Genomic DNA, 22,329 nt, shown 5'->3' on the forward strand with positions numbered 1-22,329 from the left:
CTACATCTCACTTAGCCCCTGGGTTGAGAGGGCACCGTGGGCACCACGGCCCCTTCTCAGTCGCTGGCCTTCAAACCAGGGGTGCCTGGGTGGCTCAGTCTGTTGAGCATCCAACTTCGGCTCAGGTCATGATCTCACGGTTCGTGGGTTCGAGCCCCGCATCAGGCTCTGTGCTGACAGCTCGGAGTCGGGAGCCTGCTTCGGATTCTGTGTCTCCCTCTCTCTCTGCCCCTCCCCTGCTTGTTCTCTCTCTCTCTCTCAAGAATAAACATTTAAGAAAATTCAAACCAGGTGAATGTCTTTGTAGCAGAGCAGACACAGACACATAGCCCTCCAGCCCCACCAGCACCTCCATCTGGAAACCTCTGGAACTGACTAGAAATTGGCTCTGGAATCTTCTCTGGAGAGCTTGTGTATCAGGGTCTGAGTACCGTAAATGGCAGTGCTAGGATCCAGCTTGACATCTTTGCCTGGTGCCAGACCCACGATCCTGGCCTTGTTCACGCTGCACAGACCAGATCTGTCCTAGTGCCGTATTGCTGCCTGGCAAATTACCCCAACATCTAGTGACTTCAAACGATGAACATTTAGTATCTCGGTGTCTGCGAGTCAGAAATGTGGGAATGGCTTAGCCTGGTGGTTCTCCCTCAGGGTCTCTTAGGAGCTTGCAGTCAAGATGGTTCTCATCTGAAGGCTCAACCGTGGCTGGAGGGGCCATTTCCAAGATGCCACCCTCTTCTGGTTGTTGGCCAGAGGCCTCAGTTCTCTGTATTAACCATATCTTTTATCCTCTGTGTTCTGATACTTTGACATCTGGGGCCTCGTGACCCTGGAGGACTGCCACTCCTCATCGACGGTGAACACTCGCCCACCTGTGAGTGCATTTCACAAATGCAAACCAACCAGTGTGGAGCCCATACCCCTATCACCTGCTCTACTGGGCCCTCACACTCTGGGCCACCACCCACCTACCCTAACCACCCCAGAGCAAGGTCCCAACAACCGGGGGCAGCTCCTACCTCTCAGAGCCCACCTGTGTCACTCAAACCAGCAGATCCTAAGCCTATGCACCCTGCCTCGCCCACTCCTTCCTGCAGAAACCACAGTAAAAGCTCTCACCCCCACCCACCCCACACCTCTTGATTTGCTTTAGTGCTTCTCATGGGGTCCCCATGGCATGTTGAGCCCCCTCCTCTTGGGATCTAGTACACTATCTTTTCACTTGACGGTTTTCTCCCGGTCTGTTGGCCTCACCACACCCGAATAATAAAGCCCGCTAGACCAGACACCCAGCCTGGTTCTTTCCATCCCTTGCAAACACTCATTGCGTGCTGTTGCAGACATTTCTGGTAGCTGGAGGACTCACCTGCTTAGATCTTGTTGGAGTTACAGCTGACTGCTGTGGGGTCTGGCTGCACACGCAGAGCTCTGAACAAGGCCTGCGTGTTTCTGGATTTTCCTTCAGGCTCACTGCTGCTTAGAGCCTTGGCTGTTAAATGAACACCTTGTATCAGAAGAGATTTACTACTCTAACTATATCTGTATCTCAATTTAATGAAAACGTTAAGGATACTTTGATGGTCTTGCGCCAGTGTAATTTTAAGTGAAATGTCTTCATTCTTTGGCAGCAGGGGCTGCCTCGATGTTCAACTATTGGAAAGTACTTAAGTGAAGTGCTCTTTACGATATTGTCTTTACAACATCGGCGTGTTTTACAGCATTTTTTTCCCAGAGTAAACAAAAAATTGTAATGGAAATATCTGAGGCAAAGCCTCATCAATGTTGCTAGAAATTAAACCCTGGCCGACTGCAGATTATGAAGCAATGTATCTTAGGGGTAAAACGCAGGACTTTGAAGTCACACGGTGACTATACAGCTGAACCCCAGCTGTGTGCAGACCAGCTGTGAACCGTGCCATCAGAGTCTCCAAGCCCCAGTTTCCGCACTTGTAAGATGTGGATGACAGCGTTTACCTCGTAGGGTTGCTGTGAGAAGTACGTTCATAGAAGGATCCACATGGCACACGGTGTAATGCCTGACGGAGACTGAACGTCCGACAAACAATAGCTTTTTCTTTCTGCTGCTGTGTTTACACACTCCAGCGCTTAGTTATTTGTAGGTGACTTTGAACAGAAGTTTGTGTTTCTTTCCAAAACACAGTGCACTCGGAGATGTAATACTTTTGCTCAGCTTTGCCAGGACAAGGTGCTCGGCCAAGGCAATTTGGAGCATTCACGGTTGCGGCCTCCTGTTTCCCACATGGTGACGGGCTACCAAACACACTCTGAATTGTCTAACCTTTATAAATGACTAAAATGATGATGATGATGATGATGCATAAAAATAGTACCACTAAAACGTTAACAGTGTATTATCAGTACTTGGCCTTTTGATATTGCTTATTGTTAAACTTTCTTTTTTGTCCTACGGATTTAGTGAAATGCCCTTGGAGCACACATATTTAGTACTAACAATAGTCTACAATAACCAGGGTTGTTCAATATACTCGAATCACCAAAATACAGATCTCAAGAGCCATCTGGGCCAGGCCTGTGCGTCAGCCCCGGAGGCCTTTCACCAGCTTGGCTGGTGAAGTTCATGAAGTTACAGGACTCACCCAAAGTCACTCAGCTATGGATGGAGGGGGCTGGGATCCAAGCGAGTCGGGGCAGGGCCCCGGGTGGGCGGGACCGGGGCCCAAAGTGGGCGGGGCCAGGACCCAAGTGAGTCAGGGCAGGCCCCCCCCTGTGGGCGGGGCCAGGACCCTAGTGGGTGGGGCTGGACCCAAGTCAGCTTCTGAACCACACTTTACTACAAGAAAACATGTTAAATTATATTTTCCTTTGAAAGCGGAAAGCGTGCCTGGATATTTGTGCACATCGTTTAACCCGTCAGTGACAACACGAACGTTTTACTGAAGAACACTGCCATCTATGCAAGGCAACTGGAAAGCGTGAGATACAGGCCATTTTGCCTTGGGGGCAGTCCAGGTTTTAGCAGAAACAAATACATGAATAATTCATAGTCCGTAATGTTAAAGAGCTTTCTGATAAAGAGAAGGAAAGGTAAATGCAGATGAACGCAGAGCCCAGTTATGAAATCAGAAGCTTTGCTTCCCGCCCCGCTCGGCACAGGACCTGCCTCCCGTTCTGTGCGCCCCCGCCTGCTTCTGGTCCTACAGCCCCAGCCTCTTGTGCATTCACTTCCTGGTCGCTACGTTTAAGGTACAAAGTCACGGCTGATGACCAGACGCATGAGCCAGGCCTTTGGGGAGTGACTTTATGCCTAGAGCACGTGGCGTCGCACGGTGCCGACGCAGGTTTCAGCAGGATGGCACTCAGCTCAGGGCCCGTGCAGCTGACCGCATGCCAGCTGTGTGCCCATCTCTCCTGCAGCAGGGGAAGCGATGTCTGTCCTGGGCCACACGAAGTTGTTGCTTTTATGATTCATTTGTTTGTTTAAGTAGGCTTCCCTCCCGGCGTGGAACCCAACGCAGGTCTTGAACTCACAACCCTGAGATCAAGGCCCGAGCTGAGATCAAGAGTCAAGACGCTTAACCTACTGCGTCACCCGGGCGCACCGTGGCCACGCGAAGTTTTGGCCTTGCTGGGTAATCGCAGCTGATGGTGGGTTTGCCCAGGTGCAGATGTCATGTGTGATCGAGGGTCCTGGTGGGGACTTCCAGGCGGGGACATGTTAGGTGTGGAGGGACAGTGGCTGCAGGGTACCTCCAGAGGGAACTCTGCCATCCCAGGGCGGCCCTCCCAGTACCTTCAGCTCAGAATCTCTGGTGGATCAACCGTGGGATAGACGGAGACTTCCCTAGTCGACGGGCCACAGGCGAAAGCAGGACCCAAGGCCGCTGTGGCACAAACTCGAAAACTCCCAAGTCCCAGGGACACCGGTGCAGGAGACGCGGCTCAGGCGGAGAGAGACAAGGGACGGGAGAGAAAGGCCACCCGAGTCAGGCCGACCCGCCACAGATTTGTGACGTTTGCAAGAGGCCGGTGTCCTGGGTGCTGCTTTCCGAAAGGGAGAGCGGGCCCAGGTCAAACTCCCATTCCTCTGGAGGTGCAGACAAAGGGCACAGTTCTGGTCTCCATGAGAACTGAGCACACTGGGCACGGATTCCAGAAGGCTGGCAGAGAGGAGGCCCGTGTTTGCGAACCTAAAACCTTAAGCTACCTGCGTGGGCAATGCCATCCACCCCTACAGTGGTCCCCTGCACACTCTGGATTTTCTTTCATCTCCACAGGCCTTCTGGTTCCCCTCCTGACTTCTCTGAGCCAGGAGCCACTTAGAATGTGTTGTTGAAGTTCCACATATGTGGCTTTCCCAAATTTTCCCTGTCGAAGATTTCTTTTTTTAACGTTTAGTTTTGAGAGACAGAGAGAGACAGTGTGAGCAGGGGAGGTGCAGAGAGAGAGGGAGACATAGAATCCAAAGCAGGCTCCAGGCCCTGAGCTGTCAGCACAGAGCCCGACGTGGGGCTCGAACTCGTGAACCGCGAGATCATGACCTGAGCCGAAGTTGGCTCCCAACTGACTGAGTCCACCAGGCGCCCCTTCTCTGTTAAGGATTTCTAATTTCATTCCACTGTGGCCAGAGAACACATTTTGAATGATTTCTGTCCTTCTGAATGTACCAAGATTATGTTTATGGCTAGCAAATGGCCTGTCCAGAGAATGTTCCACACGCACCAGAGAAAAACGTGTGTTCTGCTGCTAACCACGGGCATTTTCTGTCAGTTTTTGCATACTTTAATTTCTTTGGACTTTACTCTTGCAAAGCAATTTAATTTCTGGACTTTACTTCCCCTACAATATAATGGAAGGGGAGTGTATATTCAAATGTAGGGCATTTTATTGTTGCCATTAATGTCCAGGACTGCCCCGCCCCCCCTGCACAATTCATATGTTGATATCCTAACCCTCGCTGTGGCTGTGAAGCTGGTGAGAGGTGGCGCCTTTGGGGGTGATTAAGTCAGGAGAGCTGAAACCTCATTGATAGGATTAGTGCCCTCAGAAAGGGGACACCACAGAGCCCCTCACCCTCCTGCTTTGGGGGAGCAAGAGAAGGTGCCATCCGTGAACCAGGAAGCAGTTCTTATCAGACATCAAACTGGCTGGGCATCCATCCTCCAGACCCACGAGAAACAAAGTTCTGTGGTTCGGAAGCCACGCAGTCTGTGGTATCTGTTACAGCAGCCTGACGTACGACAACGAAGCTTTTCCTGAGAAATTTATCATTCAAATCATGATGTGCACAGAGAGTATATATATCTACACGTTAGAGAATGATACGTAAGGGGGAGCCTGGGTGGCTCAGTCGGTTGAGCTTCTGACTTCAGCTGAGGTCGTGATCTCACGGTTCCTGAGTCCAGGCCCCGCGTCGGGCTCTGTGCTGACAGTCTGGGACCTGCTTTGGATTCCGTGTTCCCCTCTCTCTCCGCACCAACCCTGCTTGGGCTCTGTCTCTCTATCTCTCAAAGGTGAATACACATTAAATTTTTTTTAAAAAAAGAAAAGAATAATGGCTATGGAAGCACCCCAGGGGAGACCATGCAGGCTGAGAAATGTTGCCAGTATCTGGGAAGTTACTGACCATCTCTATTTCTGCAACAAGATTTTCTTTTCTTTTTTTTTTTTTTGTTTATTTATTTGAGAGAGAGAGAGATAGCGAGAGGGCATGCACCACACATGCTCATGCAAGCTGGGGAGAGGCAGAGAGAGGGAGAGAGAGAATACCCAGTAGGCTCTGCATTGTCGGCACAGAGCCCAACGCAGGGCTTGAACTCATGAACCCGGAGATCATGACCTGAGCCGAAATCAAGAGTCAGATGTTTAACCAGCTGAGCCACCCAGGCGCCCCACCTCAACAAAATTTTCTGTGTATTTCTTTCTAGTTTTATTTGCTGGAATCTTTTCGTATTTTGTTAGTGGAAAATCTTGATGTGATCACTTCGTTGCATGAGTTCTGGTTAATTCTATGGACAATGTGGTTGGACGTTATTTGGAACGGTAAATGGAGAAAGGAGTGAATTTTCTGCCTTGGGTGCACAATGCCTTTGGTGTTAATGAATGCTCTCCTTGGACCCATTCCAGAGTCTCTGGGGCCAACATCTATGTGGCTCGGCAGCCCCAGGATGACCCCAAAGGAAAGGGCGGATATCCTCTGGGGACAGCAAGGAACTGATCCTATCGGACGTAAGCCTGCTGACCTGTAACTCAGCCACACCATATCACAGAAAGAGCTCATCCCTGTGTGTGAGAATGCTCTTGCAGCAGAACCTGTAACAACAAAATGGCATCGACCTTGGCATCAAATAGTAGGGAGACAGCGGATAAATTATGGTCCATCCAAACAACGAAACCCTAAGTAGCCAATACAACTGTTGTGGCAGATTTCTAAGTACTGCCATGGAAGATGTCCGTGCTGCATTTTGGTACCAAAACAAAAAAACAAAACCAAAAACAAAGCTGTTGGGGGCTGAGGGGGTAATATGATCTCTTTCAAAAACAGAACAATGCTACACAGTGTGGCACACGGATTAATGGCCCTCCCCGCAAAGGTGTCCACGTCCTAATCCCAAGAACCTGTGAATATGTTACCTTACCTGGCAAAAGTGACTTTGCAGGTGTGGTTAGAGATCTCGAGATGGGGTGAGTATCCTGGATTATCCGAGTGGCCCAGCGTAATCACGGGCGTCCTTAGAGAGGGAGGACGGTCAGCCAGAGGAGATGAGAGGACAGAGCAGAGGTCAGGGTGATGGGCTTGCTGGACGGGGGCACCAGCCAAGGGTGTGGGCACCCCTGGAGCTGGAAAAGGCAGGTAAATGGATTCTCCCCTGGAGCCTCCAGAAGGAACCAGCCCTGTAGACACTTTGATTTTGGCCCAGCGAGACTTCTGACTTCCAGGACGGTGAGGTAATAAATTTGTGTTGTTTAAGCCACTAAGTCTTCGGTAGTTTGTTAGAGCAGTGACAGGAAACTAAGCCAGATGGAGTGTCTCAGAGGTAGGAGCAGGACAGTGTGGGGCAGATGGAAAGTTTCACTTATTCCTCTGCTTACGTTGGCACTGTTTTGATTTTCTTAAATAACTAACGTGTGACTATTCTAAATAATAAATCCTTACAATGAAAAGGAAACCGATGGGCACCAAACGTTTGAATTGCGAGGTAAGTGAGACAGGAAAGTGTGCGCAAGGGGAGAAAGCTCCCAGTGGCTTCCTGGTGGAGGAGGTCTTTCTTTCTCTCCTTCTGCAGGCTGCAGAAGAGCTTCTGAAACAACGTGTGATTTTCCACTAGGATCTTCAGAAAAACTGCAAAGGGCCTCATAAGCCTCCAAAAACAATAGCTTGAAAATATATATCACGTATGTTACGTTAGATTCACGTGGAGGAGAATAGAAGAAAGCAGAAATTGGGAGGAATATGTATCTTCCGATGGAGTATAAAACGCCCGGGGCTTTTTCAAACACCGGAAAACCTCGCTGATCGTTGTTTGTCCTTCAAGAGTTTTATTGTTTTCCGCCGTATTTAAGAATTCTATTTTGAGAGGCGCCTGGGTGGCTCAGTCGGTTAAGCGTCCGACTTCAGCTCGGGTCATGATCTCGCGGTCCGTGAGTTCGAGCCCCGCGTCGGGCCCTGTGCTGATGGCTCGGAGCCTGGAGCCTGCTTCGGATTCTGTGTCTCCCTCTCTCTCTGCCCCTCCCCCATTCATGCTCTGTCTCTCTCGGTCTCAAAAATAAACAAATGTTAAAAAAAAAAAATTTTTAAATAAATAAATAAATAAACGTTAAAAAAAATTAAAAAAAAAAAAGAATTCTGTTTTGAGATACAGATTCACAAGAAGTCGCAAAAATAGTACAGAGGTGTCCTCTACACCCTTTTCCCAATTTCCCATCATGGTTGTATCTTACCTAATTACAGGACAATGGCCAAACCAAGAGGCTGCTGACACTGGTGTGCTGTGTGCTCATGGCTCTGTGTCATCTTATCCCACGTGGATTCATGTGACCAGCACTGACCAAGACACAGAGCCCATCTGCCACCACAGAGACTCCCTCCTGCTGTCCCCGTGTAGTCCCACCCTCCTCACCTTTCCATCCCCGACCCTCACGACTACTAACCTAGTCTCTGTCTGGCTCCACGATTTGGTCATTTTGCCAAACAGCCGGAATCATCCTTTATGCATGTGATCTCTGGGAGTGGCCTTTCCATCCAGCATCATCCCGAGAGCACTGGTGCCCTGTGAGTCAGTGGCTTCTTTCATCGCTGCGGAGCCACATCCGGGGTGTAGACGCGCCACACGTGGTTTGACCACCACCCTTTGGAGGATATTTTAGTTGTTTCTGGATTCGGGTGATAGAAAAAGCTGACGTGAACGTTTATGTCTAAATGTTACACGGACATAAATTTTGATTTCCTGGGATAAATGTGCAGGAAGGCAAGTGCTGGGTGTGTACGGTAAGCATTTTCTTTTTTTTTTTTTAAAAAAGAAATGATTGAGGTGCCTGGGTGGCTCAGCAGGTTGAGTGACCCGCTCTTGATTTTGGCTCAGGTCATGATCTCATGGTCATGAGATCGAGCCCTGGTCGGGCTCCATGCTGGGCATGGAGTCTGTTTGAGACTCTCTTTCTTTCTCTCTCCCTCTGCCACTGTCCCCCACTTGCACTCTCTCTAAGTTTAAAAAATAAATTAAACAAACAAATAAATAAAATAAAAAAGCAACGACCGAACTCTTTCCTAGAATGCCTGTAACACTTTCCATATGGGAGGTTGGGCTTCTCCACCTCCCTGCCAGCATCCGGTGTTGTCAATATTTTGCACGTTAGCTGTGTAACAGTTACGTGATTTTAACCTACCTTTTTCCATTGTCTTTTGGTAATCATCAATTTTAATGTACAAATATTTGGGAGCCTATTATACCGCACTACACTAGGCCCCCAAGTGAGCTAACTGGCTCCTTAGCTCTCGAGGAGGTGCAGTCTAGAACAGAAAGTAGGACCGTTCACGAAGTGGACCAGAGTCACGTTGTCTCAGGCGTCAGGTTTCAGGATCAGCACACACGGTGGGGAATCTTTCACAGTCCAGTTTATCCTTGAAAACTATTGTTAATTTTTGTAGGGTGATAATGATATAACGATGTCTTCCTCCCCCCCCTTTTTAAGAGATACATACTGACATATTTACAGATGAAATGATGTCTGGAGTTTGCTTCACAATAATGGGGAGAATGGTTAATGGATGGGGCATGAGTCACACAAGTGGCCATAAGGTGACGATCACTGAGGCTAGCTGATGGGTAACAAGAACTGATTATACCATTTTATACTCTGCAGTAGGCTTGAAATTTTCTACTTAAAAAGTATTTTGGGGGCACCTGGGTGGCTCAGTCGGTTGAGCATCCGGCTTCGGCTCAGGTCATGATCTCGTGGTCTGAGAGTTTGAGCCCCGCGTCGGGCTCTGTGTCGGCAGCTCAGAGCCCGGAGCCTGGTTTGGATCCTGTGTCTCCCCCTCTCTCTGCCCCTCCCTCGCTCATGCTCTCTTTCTCTGTCAAGAATAAATAAACATTAAAAAAAATTTTTTTTAAGTATTTTTAAGAAATGTTTCAGGGGTGCCTGGGTGGCTCGGTGTGTTGAGCATCTGACTCTTGATTTTGGCTCAGGTCATGATCCCGGCATCGTGGGATTGAGCCCTGTGTCGGGCTCTGCGCGGAGTGTGGAGCCTGCCTGGGATTTTCTCTCTCCAAAAAAAAAAAAAAAAAAAAAAATCTAAAAATCCTTGAAAATCTTTCAGAGGAATCACATCCTGCTAAGCTGTGTTTCCCTCCCTCCAGCGTGGGGCGGATGACTAATTCTCCAGCGGAGCACCAGGCGAAGTAGTTGGCTCGCACGATGGGCCACCTGACAAACTGCGGTGTTCCCGCCGCCAGTGGTAGGTGGAAGGTAAGACCAAATGAGGAACGGCAACGCGGGGTTTTGTTAAAGGGCACCCTCTCCCGTGCCCACATTCTCAGCCAACTAGAAAATATGAAAAACACCCAGCAGGTGGGGGCCACACACCTTAATTCCCAGCGAAGATGACACTGGACAACCAGGCTTGGTGTTCACATCGGTTGGGCTTGTCTGCTCCTCACTCTTGGTCTAGACCTTGGAAGAATTTATCTGAGGCCAAACCTGAGAACTCTGGGAAGACACACTTAATGAGGGTGCATACTGATATCACCAATAGTTTTAATTTTTTCTCCTCTAACAGGTCAAAAAAAAAAAAAAGCATGTTTTATTTACAAAGTCTGTAAAATTTCAAATTTGGTAAAAGAATATTTTTGATGAATCAAGGATCTCTTGACATATCACAGTAAGTGGTAGAGTGAACATTCTTCCGGTGGCTTTCAACGCTCCTTAGAACAAAAACACACACTATATTGTGACCTCATTGATACAGTGTGTGCGCGTGTGGCAGGATTTTTCAAACTGCTATCGAAGCCCATTAGCGTGTCGAGAAACGTAGTTAGTGCTTTGTGGCCAGCGTTAAAAAAAAAAAAGATCCACATTCCACACAGTGATGATAACCACTGGCTTGTAGATTTTCGGTTTCAGTCGTGTGTATAGGATTCGATTTACGTATAAGTATGTGTACATACATTTGCGAATGTGACAGGTGTATGTGTACGTACGTGTGGACACGGCACGTACGGGACATGTACTTGCACGTATGCGTATGAAGGACACGCGTGACCTTGGTCACAACCTGAAATGTGTGCACGCTGCGCGGGCATTAAGTATCTAATGAGGCCGTTTCTCTCGGTGTCACATCGGTCAAGTCCGGCCTCAGACCGAAAGCCACCAGCCCGCTTCCCGGCAAGGCGCACAAGCCACCCCCGAGTTCAGCCGCGGGGTGCGGGCACCCACCGGTCCCCCGCACCTGTCCTGGGAGTGCTCGCGGCGTGGGACCCCCTCAGCGCCTCTCGCGCGGCCCCGGCCCCCACCGCCCCTCCCCGCCCCCGGCCCCGCCCCCGGCTCCGCCCCTCACCTACGCGCCCCGGCCGCAGAGCCAGGTCACCGCGGCACCTTCCCACGCTTCAGCGCGCCGGCGACGGGAGCGCGCACGCTGCCCGGCTCCGGAGAGCGCCGCGGCGTCGGCGGCGGGTGCGCGCACGCTGGCGGGGACCGGGGAGCGCCGCGGCGTCGATAGCGGGCGCGCGCACGCCGGCGGGCCGCGGGGAGGAGGGCGTCGGCGTCGGGCGCGCGCGCGCAGGCGGGACCGCGCACGCCAGCCCCGGCCGGCGGCCATCTTTCCTCCCGGCGGCTGCTCCCGGTGCAAGTGCGGGGTCTGCGGCCCTGCCGGCGCCCTCGGCCTCGGCCGGAGCAGTGGGGAGGCGTGGATGAGGGGGGAGGTGAGGAGGAGCCGCCCCCCCAGTGTCGCCGCCTCCCCCACCCGAGGGCAGGCCGGGCGGGCAGAGCCCCCAGGGCGGGCTCGGGGTCGCTCCCCGCTGCGGCGGAGTCCTCCCCGCAGGCGACCCCTCCTCTCAGGAGACCCCTCCCCGCGGGAGACCCCTCCCCTCGGAGACCCCTCCCCGTAAGAGGCCCCTCCCCCGCGGGAGCCCGCCCCGCCCGCCCCGCTGCTCTCAGGGTCGGGGGCTCCTCCCAGATGGGATAAGCTGTAAAGATGTTTAGTTTTGAAGGGGATTTCAAAACGAGGCCCAAGGTGTCCCTCGGAGGCGCCAGTAGGAAGGTAAGAGCGGCCTGTGTGTCTGCGGCGTCTCGGGCCCCCCGGGCGGGCGGCCTGCGTCGGGGATCCGGGCCCCCGGAGGCGGGCGGGGGGCCGCGGGGCCGGCCCGCTGCGCGGCCACCTGCTTCTGATGCGCTAAAGCGGGTCTGATGAGGAAAAGGGCTTTGTAGACGGGAATCGCCGGTGATCTGCGCTCCTTAGGTTCCAACACTGCAAGGATGCTGAAGGCGGACAGCCCTTTGAATCCCGGTGGTGACAGAACTCGGGCAAAGGACATAATGTTTCTGTTTAAGATGAGCTCTCGCTACTCTCACCCTTGACTTCTGGTAGCGGTTGCTTTCAGAATCCACCAACTAAGGGGTGGTTTCTGTTGTAGGAAGTGGCCAGGATGTGTCTGTTAATGTCAACAACCTCTGAAATCCAGGCGCAACTCCTCGCCGGCCACGTGTTTGGATCCGAGGCTGTGTGGATTATTCTTCACCAGCTTTCTGGAAGGAGTGCGGGGACACTCTGGGACCGCTGGTCATACCATTATTCTTACAATTGTTTAGAGTGAGGGGGAGCAGGCTCCGGCCATCCTGCCGCCCTCTCTGATGACCGGCGGCTATTGGTTCAGCGGAACTGCCAACAGATAGGTGCCAGTGCTGTTTCATTCCCTTGTTTTTCACCATTTCTCCTCTGTGCCGGTTCATGGGTCCCTTTTCTGCCTGCTTAGGTTTTAAAGGTTCAAAATAAAAATCTGGCCCCCGTGCTTGAAGTGTTTGAAAAGTTTAAGTGAATCGAATTAGTTGATTATTTACTGAAGAATTTTTTAAACGTCTTTTACTTTATTTTTTATTTTATTTACTTATTTTAAAATAGTTTTCAATGTTTATTTGAGAGAGGGAGAGAGAGAGAGAGAGAGAGAGAGAGAGCGGGGGAGGGTCAGAGAGAGAGAACCCCAAGCAGCTGCGCTGTCAGCACAGACCCCAGCACTGGGCTTGATCTCCCCAACCATGAGATCATGACCTGAGCCGAAAGCAAGAGTAGGACGCTTGACAACGGGGCCACTCAGGTGCCCCTAAAATGTCTTTTAAATGCTTTGCATATTGTTTTTGTTTGTTGAGTATATTCTGTATGTTACACTTAAATAAATAGCTGAGTTGTCACATAATCCTAAGTGCATACTCCAAGTAGGAACATCCCTTTAAAATTGTGCTCTGGGAGGGGCACCTCGGGGGCTCAGTCGGTTAAGCATCCGACTTCGGCTCAGGTCATGATCTCGTGGTTCGTGAGTTCGAGCCCCGTGTTGGGCTGTGTGCTGACAGCTCTGAGCCTGGAGCTGCTTCGGATTCTGTGTCTCCCTCCCTCACCTTCCCCCTCCCCCCGCCCCCCCCCCCCTCCCAGCTGGCTCTCTTTCTGTCTCTCAAAAATAAACTTTAAAAAAGATTTCAAAAACATGTAAATAAAATTGTGCTTTAGGCGTGTGTATGATGGCCTCCTAGGATGGAGGAAGGGAACCCAGTAGGGAGTTGGTAGAGAAGTGTGCTGATGATTTTCAGGCTTTGAGTTGTGCATGACCGTGATTGGTTGAGGGTAGCTGGCTGCAGGACTAGGTGTTAGAGCTGGGTACTGTGTACGTGTGGCAGGGTGGGCAGGGGTGACCTTCCGTGGCTTGGGTATTCATGGAGATTACAGGTGAGATGGAGGAGGGTAGAAGAGGCCTCGGAGCACTCCGGACCAGATCTGGCGTACAGGCGAGGTGGAGAGCACATGGCTGGTTGTACGTGCACAGCGAGCTGGTGGCAGGTCACCACCTCACAACCCATGTCACTTCTCCGCAGGGGCTCCTGATTTCTCTTACAGACAGGAGTGCCCCCGCATGCCCTGCCAGTGCCCCGACCCCGTCTTCTCAACTATGAGCACAGCTCCAGCCCGAGGAAAGTGCTCATCTAGCAGTCACGGTCTCGGGGGAGGCTGCATATCCTGCTTTTTAGCTGTGCAGAACCGTTTTCTTTTTGATTGGGGTGCAGATTAGACATCCAGTGTATGTGTCTTAGGTCATGTCCCTAGAAGAGCTTGAGGAGGTGACCTCGCTGCAGGTGAAACGGAGGCGGGAGAAGGAGAGGGCAGGGGAAAGGGTCTTCTTCCTCGGAGCCTGTCTCAGCCCCACGGGGAACTCAGGAGCTTGGCTGGCATCACGGGGCTGCCCCCTTCTTGAGTGAAGGGACCTGGAATTCTGTCACCGTCCCGTATCAGTTGGTCGTTGGCCGCAGGCCGCTCTTGGCGTGAGGGTGGGAGTGTGGCACCGGGCCCCTCTGCTGAGGGCAGTCACCCTGAGTGAGGGTAGCCTTTAGGAGCCGGCGGTGGCCAACACATGGCGGCTGGGGGATGGGGGGGGAGTCGACAGCAGGTGCCGCTTGAAGAATGTCTGCGGTCCGCTGCACCCTTGTGACCACCCCACCCCCATCACATAACATTCCTAGCATTCCGTAGGCTCCCTCCTGCCCCCTTCCTGTCAGTATCCCTTCTCCCAAAGATAATTGCTGTTTGATCTCTGTTACTGTAGGTGAGTTTTGCCTGCTGAACGGTGTGAGCGGAGTCCCATCCGGTTTGTTCCCGTTTTCCGGATTTGGCTTCTTTGGGTCCGCATTTCTCCGCCTTCCTCCACACTATAGTTGATGCGTTCTGTACTTATGGGTGTGTGTAATGTCAGGTGTGCACTTACACTCATGTGCTGGGTTCTGCACACACTTAGGCTTTGCTCTAGTGCACACACCTGCAGTGTGTGGAGGGGGCCGGTGGCCTTACTTCCTTGTCAACATTCATCATCGTTAGTCCTTTTAATTTCGGCAATTCTGGTGGCGATGTAGTTTCATTGTAGCTTTAATTTTGTTTCCTGGCAACTAATTCTGTTGAGCAGGTACAAATGCATATTTTCCTTAATTTTCTTTGGCTATGATACAACTCTTTCCCCTCATTTAAAAAGCAAAAGGCTATAATAGTCTTTCCTTCATGTATTAAATTATTTGTAATTGTTTCTCCTTTCTTGGGCTGGGTAGAAAACTGAATGTGGCCACCTTTTGAATACATCTTTTTTTCCCCAAATTAAATGAGTATTTTAGTGGTTATTTGTAAAGGCTCTGTGTAGCATATGAAACATCATAAGGAAAAGTCCATGCCCTCCTTATAATCTTGTTGGAGAGACAAGACTTAGTTAGAAGTTAAATAACTATTGAGGGCGCCTGGGTGGTCAAGTCGGTGGGGTGTCCGACTTTGGCTCAGGTCATGATCTCGCGGTTCGTGGGTTCAAGCCCCGCATCGGGCTCCATGCTGACAGCTCAGAATCTGGAGCCTGCTTCCGATTCTGTCTCCTCCTCTCTGCCCCTCCCCCACTCGCACTCCTTCTCTCTCTCTCTCTCTCTCTCTCTCTCTCTCAAAAATAAACAACAACAAAAAAGCTAAATAACTATTGTTACTGTAACTATTGAAGTAATATTATTATTACATTCAAGAATTCTGTTGGGGCTGGTCCAGGAAGAGGTAGAGTTGGTTGGGGCTTAGTCTTGAAGGAAGGATAGAATTAGGGTTGGTGGGTGGAAGGGGATACATGGAGTAAGTGTATACTGGATTCCACCGATTCTAAGTCACACAGTTTCCTGATTTTTAGTATTTCTGAAGTCAGGATACATCTTGGTGGCATGACCTAGTTAGCGCAGTATTTTTTCCCTTTCTTGGAGTGCATAAAAGAATATTTTAGGAGCCATTTAATCACAAGTATAGAAATCCATTGAAAATAGCTTAGTAGGGGGAAAAATTTATGGGAGGAATATGGTGCTATTTCAAAGAACATAAGGACAGACGTAATCCAGATACCAAGTCATCAGGACCCAGGTGGTTACTCGGTTTTTCTCCCCGAGCTGTGCTGTCTCCTTCATTCTTGCCTCCCTGCCCACTGGCTTTCTCCCTTTTTCTTGCACATGATCTCAGCAGTGTATGATTTCCTAGTTTAGGTGTCCAGCTGGGGCAGTTGGATCTTAATTGCATTCCTCAGGAGAGGAAATCTGATTGGTCTGAGTCAGCTTTCCGCCTGATGAGCTGAGTCTGGGATGAGGTTGGGGTCTCTGGTCCACATAGAGCAGTATGGATGTGTGAGTTGTAGGGTGTGGATTCTCCAAGAGGGGAGTGGTTGTTAAATGGAATGTCTAGGTTCCTATGGACATAGACGGAGATGTGGAACAGGCTGTTGATTGTACCTGTGTGAAATGAGGGAGAAATCTGGGCCAGACATGCAGATTTGGTAGTTACCGGCAGATAGATGACTCAGAAAGAAGTCCCTAAGGAGAAGGCCTGGCGTTTGGGATGGGGTGTGGCCTGTGGGGTATTTTAACATCTAATAAGTGAGGAGAATACTTAGGAAAGAATCACACCTGGTGGAGGGCGGGGTGGGGGTGGTGGGGAGGAGGCGTGACCACAGTGCCAAGCGCTGCAGGGAGGCACTGCGGCAATACTAACAAGCCACCAGGAAGACCTGGGTGGCTTCGTGGGGACAATACTCCAGGGTGGTAGGGTTGGAAGTCAGATCGCAGCATGCAGGGAGTGACCGGGAGGTCAAAAAGTGGCGATGTCTTTTTTTTTTTTTTTTTTTTTAAGTTTTTAGTTATTTTGGGGGGGGGGGTCACATGTGAGCAGGGGAGGGGCAGACAGAGGGAGACAGAATCCCAAGCAGGATCCGTGCCGTCAGGGCGGAGCCTGACGTGGGGCTCCATCTCACAAGCATGAGATCAGGACCCGAGCTGAAATCAAGAGTCAGACGCTCAGCCGACTGAGCCACCCAGGCGCCCCTGAAGTGTTTAACTTTGTAAGAAACTGCCAAGTGTCCTGCAAAGTGGCCGCACCATTTTGCCTCCCCACCAACAAACAGGGAGCGGTCCTGTTGCCTCACATCCTGTCCAGCCTCGGTGGTTGTCAGTGATGGCATTGTGGTCATTCTGCTAGGAGGCAGTGATGTCCTCGTCGTTTTCCTTTGCGGCTCCCTGATGACAAGGGGTGTGGATCACCTTTTCACATGCTCATTTGCCATCTGTGTACGTTCCCTTTTGCCCACTTTTCAGTTAGTTGTCTTCTTACTGTTGAGTCTCAAGAGTTCTTTGTATACGTTTCTTACGTATTTGTATATGTTTTGCGAATATACAAGTTCTTTTTCAAATATGTCTTTTGCATATATTTTCCCCCAGTTTCTTCTAGCTTGTTTTTCTCATTCTCTTAACTGTCTTTTGCAGAGCAGAAGTTTGTGATTCTAATGAAGTCCCATTTTATCAATACTTTCTTTCATGGATTACGCTTCTGACGTCGTGTCTAAAAAGTTTGCCAAACACAAGGTCACGTGGCTTTTATAAGACGTTAGCTTCCAGTAGTTCTATACTTTTGTGTTTTACATTTGGGTCTATGCTCCATTTTGGGGAAATTTTTGTGAAAGATACGAGGTCAGTGTCTGGTTTTCTGCTTTTGTTGTTATTTGTTTTTTTGCATGGATGACCAGTTGCTGCATACTGTTTTGTTGAAAAGCTGCCCTTTCTTTGTTGATCTGTTTGGGGTTTGTTTTGTTGTGTTTGTTTTGCCTACGTCACCCTGTCTTGATTTCTGTAGCATTATGGGAAGTCTTGAAGTTGGATGGTGCCGCTTTGTTCTTTTTCGTCAGCATTGTGTGGGGTATTCTGGGATTTTCATTGGGATTGTGCAATCTGTAGATCAATTTGGGAAAACCTGACATTTTGGCAATATTGAGTCTTCCTATCCAACATGGGGTAAGTACCTCCAGGGTTTAGTTCTTTGATTTCATTCATCAGACTTTGATAGTTTTCCTTGTGTAAACCTTATATATGTTTTGTTAGATTTAGCTCTAAGTGATTCATTTTTCTGGACCTAATATAATGGCACTGTTTTTAATTTCAAATTCCAGCCGTTCATTGCTGGTATAAAGGAAAGCAGTTGAGCTTTGATTTGTATTAACCCTTAGCTCAGCTCCCAGCAGCCAGTTTCATAGTCTCTGTTTCCAGACATTTGACTTCTTTTTCTTTAATTTTTTTTAACGTTTTTATTTATTTTTGAGACAGAGAGAGACAGAGCACGAGCAGGGGTGGGACAGAGAGAGAGGGACACACAGAATCCAAAGCAGGCTCCAGGCTCTGAGCTGTCAGCACAGAGCCCGACACGGGGCTCGAACTCACGGACCACGAGATCATGACCTGAGCTGAAGTCGGAGGATTAGCCAACTGAGCCACCCCGGCGCCCCCATTTGACTTTTTTTTTTTTTTTTTTTTTTTTTTTAGGAGTCTACGTTCCACATATAAGTGAGCTCATACAGTATTTGTCTTTGACTGGCTTATTTCACTGAGCACAGTGTCCTCGGGGTCCACCCATGTTGTCACAGATGGCAGGATCTTGATCTTTCTCGTGGCCAAATAACATCCTGTCGTGTATCCAGTGGCCGCATTTTTGTCCATCATCTGTTGATGTACATTTTGGTCGTTTCCATTTCTTGGTTGTTGGGAGAAACGCTGCAGTGAATATGAGGGTGCGGATAGCTCTTTGAGATCCTGTTTTTATTTCCTTTGGCTGTTACACACCCAGAAGTGGGACTGCTGGATGATAAGGTCGTTCTGTTTTTAAAAGAAATTTTTTAACGTTTATTTATTATTGAGAGACAGAGCATGAGCAGGAGAGGGGCAGAGAGTGGGAGACACAGAATCCAAAGCAGGCTCCAGGCTCTGAGCTGTCAGCACAGAGCCCGACGTGGAACTCCGGCCCACGAACCTCGAGATCATGACCTGAGCCGGAGTCAGATGCTCAACTGGCTGAGCCACCCAGGCGCCCCAGGTTGTTCTGTTTTTAATTTTTTGAGGAACCTCCATACTGTTTTCCATAGCGGAAGTGATGTTTTTGGTTTTGTTTTTGATCAGTTTGTTGGAATTTTCTACATAGATGATCCTGTCATCTGTGATCAAATACGGTTTTCTTTTTCTCTTCCTGATTTGTCTACCTGTTATATCCATTTCTTTTCTCACTGCACTCTGCATTAGCTCCGACTTTCAGGAATGGTAAATCAGTGGTGTGGAGGGAATGCCCTAGCCTTGTTCCTGATCTTACTGGGAAAGTTGCTAGTTTGTCACCATTAAGTTTGATGTTAACTGCAGATACTTTGTGGATGTTTTTTATCAAGGTGAGGAAGTTCCCTTCTATTTCTCGTTTACTGAGTTCTTATCATGAATGGGTGTTGGGGTTTGTCAAATGCTTTTCTGCATCTACTGATGTGGTCATGTGATTTTTCTTTAGTCCGTCGGTGTGGCGGATTACCCTCAATGATTTCTGAATGCTGAACCAGCCTTGCCGGCCTGGGATCACCACCACCGGCTGTCTTCTGTGTTTATTTTTATACCTTGTTGGATTGTGTTTGACAGTATTTTGTTGGGGAGTTTTGCATCTATATTCGTAAGAGATAGTGGTCTTTGATATTACTTGTGGTATTTTTTTCTGGGTTTGGCATTAGGGTAATGCTGGGCTCATAGAAGGAGTTATTACACTCTAGGGCCTACCAAAGCCAGCTACTGCAAGTTTAATTTTCCTCTTTGATAGGTGTAGACAATTTTTTCTTCTTCTTAAGTTTATCTATTTTGAGAGAGACAGTCAAGCGGGGAAGGAGCAGAGAGATGGGGACAGAGGATCGGAAGTGGGCGCGCGGCTCGAACTCAGAAACTGTGAGATCGTGACCTGAGCCGAAGTCAACCATTCAACCGACTGAGCCACCCAGGTGCCTAGGTTTGGACTACGCTTAAGATTGTAGAACTCTGGCTGGCTGGCTCTGTAAAACTGCCCTCTATTCTGCAATTGAAGATCTTATGTAAAATCTTTTAACTTAAAAAAAATCCCATGCTATTTTGTTTTAAAAAGCTGGCACTGGGTATATGTGTTGTCATGCCTACTCTGTGTACGTTGCAGTAGAAACTAAAACTTTCTTACAGATCTGGCAGTGAGTGAAGTAAAAATGCGTTCTAAGGTCAGATTTAAAAGTGTTAATTTTCTGTCAGGCTGGTATCACACTGTGGTTTCATCTGCCAGTGCCGCGTCTCTTCTCTTGGGTGTAATTAACTGGTGGCCTTCACACACAAGACCAAAAACCTGTAGTTCCCTGTAGCAGAGGTGGGGAATTCACGAGCTGGTTCTTAGGGAAATCAAGCAGAAGAGAAGGGCTGAGACTGTTTGTCTTGCACTCAGGGCCTAGGGTGAGGCGAGCAGGGCCCCTCAAGTACCACTGGAGGGTTCAAGGTGGCCTTACTGTCAAGCTCACACTGTGGCTGGCCCTGCACTGGCACCGCCCTGAGCGCGTGCACCTCCTTAAATTTTGTTCCCCAGGGATGAGCTTGCCTCGCTAGTCCCTGCCTGCCTTTGCACACTTAAGCCGATTTTCGTGGGTTATGCAGTTAATTGCCAACTAGGTCTCTTAACTAAAGTAACGCGCATTACAGGAAGCCTCATAGGACTGCAGAAGAGCCTCAAAAGAGTTTATTGCAAAAGCAGTCTGGAGCTTTCTTCGAATGTAACTTTCCCTGTATTCTTAGAACTTTCATAGAATGCAGACAGCTGGGAGTTTGGAAGTTAGGCACCTTATTATTTTATACCACCGTAAGGGTATCTGCCTTCCCCACGTTCCTGTTCTGCCACGGCCTCTGCGTGCCCGCACCGGTTGTCCTCATAAAGGCAGGAGCAGGAACTTCTGTCGGCCTGTGTCCATGCGGTCCAGCACCTCCCGTGGTAACCGGGTTAAAGATGGAAATGCCTGCTGGCGGTGTGGGTGCCGTGTAAGTTGTCTCAGCCTGCCGGCTGGGGGGCAGGGGGCAGGGGGCAGTTGAACATCAGAGGTCTTAACAAGGTACATCCCTTCTCATCCAGTTATTGTGCTTTAAGACCTTTATCCTAAGGAACTAATCTGACAGGTGCAGAGGAAAGACGCAGGGGAAGAGATGATTGCGGCGACACCCATAATATTGAACAATTGGAAACAACGTAAACGTCTAGCAGGAAATTTGTGAAGCAAGTGGTAATACAACAGTGTAACGGAATACTAGACAGCCGTTATTAATATTTATATTTTAATGTCTTATATTTATTAAAAGGATTCATTGTTAATGGAAACGAGCAGATTACAAAACAGGACTTCAGTGTGCATTTAAATTACCTTAATCTAAATGTCACAATACCTGCTTTACCACTTTCTTAATTTCCAGTGAATGAAGGATGTGGTACTTACAGTTCCTGTAGAATGGTGGCTTGGAGCAGTACGTTCTTGTTGTCCACTCAGTTTTGTGGGACGGGGATCTGAGAGCAGTTGGTGGGTGGTTCTGACTCAGGATCTCTGTGGGGCTGCGGTGCCTAAAGCCTTACCTGGGGGGGGGGGCTGGCTTATCCACGTGCTGGGGGAGCCACTCCTGGGCTGGCTTGTCCACGTGCACCGAAGTTAGTGCTGGGTCTTGGTGGGAGATGTCAGTTCCCTGCTACGTGCACATCTCCTTAGAACTCCTTGACTGTCCTCCTGACATGGCGTGTGACCTGGGAGTGCAGGGAGAGAGCGGCATGCCTGTACGAGGCAGTCCTGAAAGTCACATACATTTTTGTTGGATTCTGTTTGTCTATCCGGTCCACACTCAAGGTCGGGGGTGGGGGTGGGGGTGGGGGTTACGCTCCACCTCTTAAAGGGAAGCAACCTCAAAGACCTTGTGGAAATATGCTGAAGCCACCGCAGAAGGGGTATCAGTTTCAGCTAAGTTGTAAATGCTAATAACACATGACTTACATGTGCTATTTTTCTGTCTTAACAGCCTATTAGGATTTAAATATTATGGCTTTCCTTCTCTCCTACTATATTGAGTCAGTGGTTACTGGCTATGTAACTATTATGCAAATACGAAGCAGTTACAAAGCAAAGATTATCAACCAAACAAATTTTCAGTAGATGTTTTGGTGAAACTTAGTTGACTCAGAGACAGTTTTGTAGCTCTGCGCCTTAGAAACGTAAGCAGGTGTCATTTATTTGCAGCAGTGGGAATTTACTTATTTAGATCATTTACCTCTTTGATCCAGCCACCCTTGGAGAAGGGGGGGGCACACAGTTGGGCCAGGGGGAGTAGATAATTTTGGGCTGAGTGTCTGTGGGTTGTCACCATGACAACCGTAGGGCAGGAGGCAGTCACACGAGGGTATAGGAGAGAGGTGAGTGAAGTAGGGGATCTCACAGTAAATTTTGGGCCATCTGGGAGCTCTTTTGGATGGTGGTATACCAGAACGGAGGCACGAAGCTTGTTTTCCTTTTCGCGCTGTGTGTATCCTGTTTCCAGAACCCCAAGCAAATGGAGTAAGGTTAGTGCCCTAGGCTTTTGTGTGCTGGACTGGGATCCTTGCTACTATGTATATATGGACCTCGTTGCCATCGGGGAGGAGGGACAGCACGGACAGAAGTGGCCAGCCTCGGAGAAGTGGTAATCGCCCACAGATTGCTCAACGTGGCTGGAGTCAGTGTTGGAGAGAAGGCCGGTGAGAGGCGGTCAAGGCCCAGATCATAA

The 22,329-nt window shown here is 49.4% G+C and overlaps 1 protein-coding gene and 2 long non-coding RNA genes across 4 annotated transcripts in view; 1 reads left to right on the plus strand and 2 right to left on the minus strand.

Annotated features, from left to right (window-relative positions):
• Positions 1-201: 201 nt before the first annotated feature.
• Positions 202-8,551, minus strand: LOC122488565. The gene is made up of 3 exons (XR_006298648.1): positions 8,131-8,551; positions 1,367-1,489; positions 202-872 (listed from the first exon to the last, which is right to left on the minus strand). It is a non-coding gene; the product is annotated as an uncharacterized LOC122488565 (long non-coding RNA).
• A 959-nt stretch (positions 8,552-9,510) lies between these two features.
• On the minus strand, positions 9,511-11,135 carry LOC122486524. The gene is made up of 3 exons (XR_006298179.1): positions 11,036-11,135; positions 10,066-10,188; positions 9,511-9,553 (listed from the first exon to the last, which is right to left on the minus strand). It is a non-coding gene; the product is annotated as an uncharacterized LOC122486524 (long non-coding RNA).
• Positions 11,136-11,264: 129 nt separating this feature from the next.
• Positions 11,265-22,329, plus strand: part of UBE3C (ubiquitin protein ligase E3C) — a 120,754-nt gene continuing 109,689 nt past the window's right edge. For both annotated transcript variants that reach the window (XM_043590036.1, XM_043590034.1), the window contains exon 1: positions 11,265-11,737. In XM_043590036.1, the coding sequence (XP_043445971.1) occupies positions 11,672-11,737 (66 nt within the window). In that variant the 5' untranslated portion in view covers positions 11,265-11,671. The remainder of the gene's footprint in view (positions 11,738-22,329) is intronic.

The sequence above is a fragment of the Prionailurus bengalensis genome, chromosome A2, assembly GCF_016509475.1.
Source record: "Prionailurus bengalensis isolate Pbe53 chromosome A2, Fcat_Pben_1.1_paternal_pri, whole genome shotgun sequence".
NCBI classification, from domain to species: domain Eukaryota; kingdom Metazoa; phylum Chordata; class Mammalia; order Carnivora; family Felidae; genus Prionailurus; species Prionailurus bengalensis.